This window comes from Lacerta agilis, chromosome 3 (genome assembly GCF_009819535.1).
Source record: "Lacerta agilis isolate rLacAgi1 chromosome 3, rLacAgi1.pri, whole genome shotgun sequence".
In the NCBI taxonomy this organism is placed as follows: Eukaryota; Metazoa; Chordata; class Lepidosauria; order Squamata; family Lacertidae; genus Lacerta; species Lacerta agilis.
In genome coordinates, this window is record NC_046314.1 from 62,961,679 (window position 1) to 62,970,453 (window position 8,775).

General features: G+C 40.7%; 1 protein-coding gene across 1 annotated transcript; it reads right to left on the reverse strand.

Moving 5' to 3' along the window:
* Positions 1 to 891: 891 nt before the first annotated feature.
* On the reverse strand, positions 892 to 8,255 carry NUP43 (nucleoporin 43). The gene is made up of 8 exons (XM_033143979.1): positions 8,081 to 8,255; positions 7,029 to 7,151; positions 6,647 to 6,724; positions 5,245 to 5,413; positions 3,760 to 3,895; positions 3,486 to 3,637; positions 2,457 to 2,579; positions 892 to 1,894 (listed from the first exon to the last, which is right to left on the reverse strand). The coding sequence occupies exons 1-8, from the start codon at positions 8,198 to 8,200 to the stop codon at positions 1,677 to 1,679; spliced, it is 1,119 nt and encodes a 372-aa protein (XP_032999870.1). The 5' UTR covers positions 8,201 to 8,255; the 3' UTR covers positions 892 to 1,676.
* Positions 8,256 to 8,775: the final 520 nt, after the last annotated feature.

Genomic DNA, 8,775 nt, shown 5'->3' on the forward strand with positions numbered 1-8,775 from the left:
TCCCTCCTTATGGAGGGTCTCAATGATGGTTTTCTGCACAACTGTCAGGTCAGCAGCCTTTCCCATGTGTGATTCCTACTGAACCAGACTGAGAGACCATTTAAAGGCTCAGGAACCCTTTGCAGGTGTTAAGGATTGAGTAGCTGCTGCACCTTTTCACAATATTCTAATTTTCTGAGATTGTGAATTTGGGGTTCTCATCAGCTGTACGCCATAATCATCACAATTATAACAAATAAAGGCTGGACATATCTCGCTTTGCATGTCTTGAGTCTATCTCATATATTAGTTTCACCTTTAAAGTTGAATTGCTGAAATAAATGAACTTTTCCATGATATTCTAATTTTTCGAGTTTCACCTGTAGAGGACAGAACCAGGCCAAGGCATTTTGATGCCTTTGACTTGGCCAAATTGGCAAATCCCTACCCCGCATTCTTCAGGGAAACAGATTTCATCCTTTTCAGACCCAGGACCCACTGTTCACCCAAACATGCAGTTGGGAACACATTCCTTAAACTTGCTGTGCATTTGCATGGTGGTAGTGCTCCTGTTGTAACCCACAACTCACAAGTGGCATAGGGCTGTTTAGCCTAACCCTAACTGAATACTTATTGTGGAGGTAAAAATATGGCATTCACATGGTTTCTGAAACGACAGCCTCCTTTGGAGTGCATCAGTGCCTTCCTACCCACCCACCTACACCAAACAAAAACTCCAAACAGCTCTTGGTCCTATACACCTGGAGGGGGGCTGGAACAAACTATTCACCTTTGCTTTAAAAGGCTCACTTGGACTCATAGACCCTTCTCTTGGCAGCCCTGCTTACAGCTATCTAAGGCAGCTTTATTATTCAGTTCAAGTTTTATAATAATCATTTATGCACTCGGGTGTAGGAAAAAGAAAACCAACTTCTATTGACAGTTTAATAAAAAAAGTTTTCTCATAAATGATACATGCAGTCAGTGGTTTCTTAACATTTTACAAGCAGTTGTTTTTTAATTGATAAGGCTGTTGAACCTTAGCACACATAACTGGGAAAAAGTCTTCCTGAAATCAGTGGGACTTCCAAGTAAAAATTAATAGTAACAGTGCTAATCTAAATGGAATTTGTATGACAGGCCAAATATTGGTCTTATTGTCAGATACAGTAAGTGCTGGAGGTATGCAGTGTCACATTAAAGTTACTATTAAAAACCATTTCATGGCTTACTATTAAAATTTTGAAGCATTTTAATAGTCTACTGTTTCTGTTTTCCTTTGCCAAGATTTATATTTCCCCCAGCTTCGATTATAAGTATTATAACCTAAATGGTACATAAAAATGCAACATAAGTCTCCCCAAAACAAGCATTCGTTCATAGGTTTAGCCTATTGCCACCATCAGTAACCTAAACATTAATTATACTCTTCGTTACTGGAGAAATGTAAAAGTGGCTCAACTATTCTTTTAAATTTTTGAGCTTTAGGTAGCTTACTGCAAAGAGGAGTTGGTAACCCATGAACTAGAAAGAAATGGCAATTATTTTTCTTTTATGTAACGGTTAAGAAAATTGAGGCTGCAATGTGAATTGTAGTTTATCTGTCATTACAAATTATTCCCCTAGTTTAATTATGACTAGAAAATGTATGTATTTCAGCATTTAGAAGTTCAGAATCAGCTTTGGTGAAGATAAAATTATGAAAATAGGTTTTTTTTAACATAAATAGATTCTGCATCAGTTCCATATACAAGACATGATCCTAAAACATCTAAACTATTCACAGATAATGTTGGATTTGAAATTAAATTTGTGATCTCCATGCGGTCTTTGGTGGGATCATTGCTCAGCCAGGCACTTGTTACAGACTGATTAACTGCACTGTGAGGCAGATATGTAGTAGTACTTCTTCCACCTAAAACAAACCACAAAATGAGTTAATTTTTAACTTAAATGCAGAAATTAGAAAGTCATTGTTCTCCATAGCAAATGTGATGCTTAACCGTTGTTCATGTTGTTAACAGTTTAAGTATTTGGCTTTGCTGCTAACATCCCAGAAATATAGCCTACACCTCTTTCCTTCTCAACTTAGGGATGGGGTGGCGCTGTGGTCTAAACCACTGAGCCTCTTGACAAACAGAAGGTTGGCAGTTCGAATCCCCGCGACGGGGTGAGCTCTGTCCCAGCTCCTGCCAACCTAGCAGTTCGAAAGCATGCCAGTGCAAGTAGATAAATAGGTACCACTGTGGTGGGAAGGTAAGCAGCGTTTTCGTGCGCTCTGGTTTCCGTCACGGTGTTCCACTGCAGAAGAAGTGGTTTAGTCATGCTGGCCACATGACCCGGAAAGCTGTCTGTGGACAAACGCCAGCTCCCTCAGCCTGAAGGCGAGATGAGTACCGCAACCCCATAGTCGCCTTTGACTGGACTTAACCATCCAGGATCCTTTACCTTTTTTAACTCAAAAATAGGAAATTTACCTGTATGAAGGAATGATTTTCTTTCAGAAACGTCAGTGGAAACATCCCAGTGCCACAGAGTTCCATCTTCTGAACAAGTGAACAGATGATCAGGATTGGAAGGATGAAAGTGGACTTCCCATACTGAACATGTAAACAAATATTATTGCAATATACACTAATCTGTACTTAATAAGGATACTATATAGCATGAAGGCATGCACCATTTTACAATAATAGACTATTATTAGAGGCTGAGTCTAATACAATGAGCCTAAGTAAAGTAGAACAGAAGTTTGAATTTTTACAAAGTAGACTCATACACATATTTTTTCTATGAACTACGAAATAATTTTGCATATGCACACTGCCTCTGGAACAGAACCCTCACATGGGGTGTGATTGTAGCTTTTCCTGAAATGAAATTTTATTGAGAAAATACAGTGAAATCTCTATTGTTCCCTCTTGAGCACCTTAGGAGGCATTCCACTGCCTAGACTATGTTCCCAAGTTACAGTTGCTGCGCTCTTGTATATTTTGTAAAATGTGCCATAGTTTCTGTGCCAACTCTCCTGTCTCCCAGCAGAACAGAGGGTGACTGTACTCAGAATAGGTTCCATTTAAGAATTTTGTAATAAATTCTCTTATTCATTCATGTTCCGGAAGGGCTAATTCCCTGAATACAGAATAGTTTGCTGATATGAATACACACACATGCTCCTAGGGGTCCCTTGCAATACTACAATTCTATTACAGTACTCTATGAATCTGGGGACCCAATGTTAAGAAAGGCTGGCTTAGAGCCATTTCTCTTTTACCCCATAGCTTGTATACATGGACACACCACAACCATTTGAATAACTGGAGGATGTACAGACCTCCCAAACATATACCCATGTATATGCCAAAGAGGAGAGATACAAGGGTCTATTGAGCTCTATGGAAATCCTGCCTCGCCCAAGTACTGTGCTCATATGTGGAAGGCTTGTACCTCTAGTTGTTGACATTAAGACAGGTGCAAGAATTACACCTGTTTGTTTTGGTACTTACATTCTGCGTCGTGAGCATTTAGCAAGGAAACTGGTATGCCGCCTTGTCTTACATCCCAAATACTCAACATTCCATCTTGGCTGCCTGTGGCTACAATGTGCTGCTGACAAGGATGCCTATCGACACAGTGCAGTGGAACTCTTTCCCCTGTCCTGCAAGGCAAGAGGAACACATATTTTAATGGGGAATCAAACAGGCTGAAATCCAGGGTAAATGACATTTAGCTATAGTGCTTGGCTTTAACAGCATTCCTTATCTGAGAGTACATGCTTACAATGAAAATATCTGTGAAGGCTCATTTCCTTGCTGTCTGAAATCCCATACTTTTAGCTGACCAATGGAATTGACTGTCAGGATCTCTGTTGTGCGAAGCTGAGTAACTGCATGGAGTGTACTGCTGTCAGCATTATCTACAGGAAATTAGAAAAAAAAGTTCATATCTAAAAATGTCTCACTCTTAGCAAGCATTGTTTGTTTATATATCAGAAAAGCAGAGTGAACAACTGTTTCTAAGAAGTAGCTGTAGGATTTATCACAGGAAATGAAATGTTCTAGAGAGAATTTTCTGGCATGTAAACTACTAGTTGGATATACTAATATACCTTCTCATTAAGAGTACACTAAGGCTGTAATCCTATAGCCATTTACCTGGGAGTAATCCCCACAGAATTCAATATTACTGTTTCTGATATATTGCCCACACTTCTGCCTACCAAGAGAGATGGGAATTTTTGTACAATGCTTATTAAAGTGCGAATAATCCAATTAGAAACTTCATGAAAGTAAAGGTCAAGTATTTTAAAGTGCACATGGCCTTTATCAGTGTCTTCACAAAAGATCAACACTGGAATAACTTCATTGGTGTATGAGAGAAGAGTGTTGCCTCCCTGAGAACTGCTGACTGGTTTGTTATGCCACTATTTCATCATTAAATATCTCAACACCTTGGTTAAGAGGCCAGTAGCAATTTTAGATTTTGTTAAATAGCTTCCATTTTGCTGAAGCTATTGTTTCTTGTTCGCTTTTCTAACCATTACTACAAGAGCACTCTTTTAACCATATTCGTTAAGATCTTACTGTTGAAGCTTTGCTGCATTCACATATGAGTTCTTATGAAAACCACAGCAGAACATGTCTGTCTGTAGGTCCCTGAGAATATTCTTTGCTCTAAAAAAACTAATAATTCTATTAGAGAATGTTTTTAATGACAAAGCAAAGTATAGGCATTGCAGCAGAGTATACCATTCCCATGGAAATTGGATGTGTGCAGATGGAGTTTTAACAACTAATAGCAAATACTAACATATAGCGCATGATCTATGCTTCGGTTCAAACATGAGAGCTGTCAGTTTGGGAAATGTTTATCTCATCTGCTTAAAAACATTCAAAACACCTTAGCATCTAGATTGATTAAGGCAGATGACAAAGAGCACCATCCAAAATTTAATGTCTCCCTGAGCCTCAATGAACAGGTAGTTTATAGGGTAAGGTAAGCAATACTGCACATGCCAATTGATGTCTCAGTGTAAATCACATTCCAGTGTTTCATAGTTGTATATACTTTGCTTCATAGTTGTATATACTTCATATTCTTGTTCCCTACAGCTATGATTAAGTTCACATAAAAATGGCACTCATGGATCCTCCAATGACTCCCCAGGCAATTGTTTCCTTTTTATCCTGAGCTATCAAAGGTCAGCAGGAAGGTTTACAACAATATGTTGCACAAATATTTAGGACTTGAGCTCAAATTACTTACCTATAGTACGTTTAGCTTCCTTATGGTCAACTTCAAACACATTTATCCTACCATCTTCACCAACTGTAAAAATTTCAGGGCTGTTGCATATGATCCCAGTGCATGATGCACTGCCACCAGATGCATCATAGTAATGTGCATTGTTCCATTTCTGGTTTAAAGACAGAGTCTAAAAGACAAAAGAAGGCAGGAGAGAATGAATATGTGTATGCTGCATGACAGCATCAGCAGATTTATGTGTGTTGGCCACACCATCAGCTCTGGCCCTGTCCACTCTGGTCACTCTTACTTTCATTTTGAACCCATTGGCATGTGGCCCCAGAAAGCTGGCTATGAGGGAATGCAGCCCCTGGGTTAAAAAAAGGTCCCCCACCCTGATCTACAACACTTCAGGTCAGTGCCTTGCAGTTATTTATCATGAGTAACCAACTCCTAGGAAATCAGATTGCCAGAAATATCCCATCAAACCATTCTGCGGGAATGGTTTTGCATTTAATCTGAAAGACTGATTACACACAGCAAATCAAATGGAAAGTTATCAGCAGACGTTCAAGGACAAGGGCAAATAATTATGGATGGAATTCAACATAGCGCTAGGTGGGGTATGCACACAGGGAGTGAGGTCCGCTCATGCAAACGGGTTTTCAGTTTCTTCCGCTTGCACACCTAAATACATTCCAGGAATTCCAACCCGCCAGAACAGATTTAGGGGTGGGGGGGTGGGAGGGAGGGAAGGTCCCATTGCATGTTATTTAATGACTTAGCTGAATCCCATCCATTGTTGTTTATTTATACACTACCTTTAGATCAAATAATCTCCGAGACAGCTTATAATGCATTAAAAATACACAAGTACCCAGTGACCCTTATTCTTCTGTCCAGTGACAGAGATTGGCCCTTGCTTCTACAGTTACATAACTGCTGATAGTTGGAGAGTAGCCTTTGATGAAGTCCCAGACACAAGGGGGGGAAAGAACCCCATCTAATATAGAACTACATTGTAAGTGTTCTAATGAAGTAGAAACGTTTCACTGTTTTCTTTTGTATACTGAGCTTTATATTAACAGCACAATCATATGCAGTATTCAGAAGCATGTCTCACTATGATTAATGGTGATTAGAACTGCAGACTATTCCACAATAAAGGTTTTGTCAACATTAATGTATACTCAGCTAATATACATCAACACAAACCTGAAGAGTTGTATGGTATAGTTCTCATAAAATGTTTCTAAAGCTGCCTAGGGACCACACAATTATGCTTTAGTCAACTAAGTGCAAGAGAAAGAACTAACCACTTCTGCTAGTTTTTTAGCTGTCATTTATGTTTAACAGCTTCACACTTGTTTATTCTAGACATGCAGAGCAACTGTCATAGTAGCTGAAAGCGAATACTATTTACCTGATTATTTTGATGATGTCTGAATATGGTCACACTTCCAGTGGATGAAGCAGTCACAATTCTCTCCTGATCCAAAAACTAAGGGAGAAGAAACCCTCAAACATGTTAACACACAAATCTGTATTTACACAAGATCTGATAAACAAATTGTATCAGTGTCCCATGCGGGAGGCAGTGAAAGATAGGCGTGCCTGGAGTGCTCTGGTCCATGGGGTCACAAAGAGTCAGACATGACTGAATGACTGAACATCAGTATTCCATATTTAATTTCCCCAACTGTGGGGGTTAGAAACTTCCTTTCATTTGGTATAACTGCAACACCTTAAACTTTCTCAACACGGAAATTAAATGTCATTAAGAGCTATTTTTATAGCACTTTTACCTCCATATCCATAACATCACCACTGTGTTCAATATCACATAGCAGATGTGGTTCTCCATGATATTCTCCATTTGGGGTCAAACTTCCGAAGTCTCCAACAGACCAAATTGAAATCTTATTTTCCTATAGGATTACAAGAAAAGCAAGCTCTTGTACCAGTGTAAGAAAAACCAAACTTGGATAGCAACCTACTTCAGCGAAACTTTCGTTTTTCTTGCCATGCTAAAAAAGCATCCCAAATACCATACTATCATCAATAAATATATGGAGCTAAAAGGTAGATACAGAACACTATATACTGTGCACACCACAGAGGTAAAAAGAATGGAAACACAAAACAGGTGGATTTTCTTTTTTACACACATAGTACCTACTGAACTGTCAATAGACAGCTTACCAGGTTTCTATAATTTCTACAAAAGCTTTCAGTGATCACATAATCTATTTTATTGCATTAGTGAGGAGAGGGAGCAAATAGAGAGAAAGCTATTAAATTACACTTCCAGCGCAGAATGAAATGCTTATTATTATGTGCCAGTTATTTCTAAGCCACCCCACACCTTAATTACAAATGGCTAGTACCTGTAGTTGTTTTAATCGTTCATTTTTATATAAAAAAAGGGGGGGCGAGGGAAAGGGAGGGAAAGAGTTCATTTTCTAGGGAAACCCAGCCAGGTGGGCGGGGTATACGTTATTTACTATTATTATCCTAACAGTCTCACTGGCTCGGGGAGCTCAACAGTTAAATAAGAACAGGCAGAATCACACAAAGCACAAAAGCGCCCAGTTAAATCGTAACTACTACTACAACACACACGCCGTTGAATACACTAAAGAAAAAATATGGGGTCTGGGGCTTCGACGGACCTCTGTTTAAGCGAATACAGCTCCACCCCCGAGATTCAGACACGGAAAACTTGCACGTAGGAATAGAAAGCACCGAAGGGCGGGGGGAGAGTGGTGCACCCACCTTTCCAAGGCAGCTCACCCTGAGGCCACAGGAGAGAGGGGCGGGGGTGGAAAGAGATGACAGGGGTGGAAAACCACGTTACCTCGTTATCCCACGAGCCGGTAGCGAAGACCTCGGGAGGTTGCAGGGCAGTGGCAGACACGGGCCGCCAGCGGGCCTTACTAACTTTCTGGGACACGTACTTGGCAGCCACATCCTCCATGCTTAAGCGGGTAGAACCCGCCACGACTCTTACCTCCGCCGGCTTTCAAATGCGCCCTTCTGATTGGCTGACACACGTCACGGGAGACGGCGAAGGAAGTGGGACAAAAACCTGTCAGGACTGCGCTGCTCCCCCTCTCTCTCAAGGAGGCGTTAGACTCCCGAGATTACTGGGGGGGGGGAGTAACGCGGGGTGCTCTACCTTTGGCTTTTCCTTTCGTTTTCTAATAGCTAGAATTGCAGGAAACGCTGAGGTGGGATGTAAAGCATCTCCAGACGTTCCTTCCATGTCGGTTTTCCCCAGGACGTGGTGGTGATGCCCCACATCTCTTGATATATGTCAATATTAAGCACCCTAATAAAGACGAGGGACCTAATGGCACGAGGGGAGGCTTGGCTCCCCCTGCCATCCTTCTTGGCCACCATCCCATTATGTGCTACTATGGGCGTATCCCATGGTGCTGGAGGAGACTCTTGAGAGTCCCATGGACTGCAAAAAGATCAAACTTATCCATCCTTAAAGAAATCAGCCCTGAGTGCTCACTTGAAGGACAGATCCTGAAGTTGAGGCTCCAG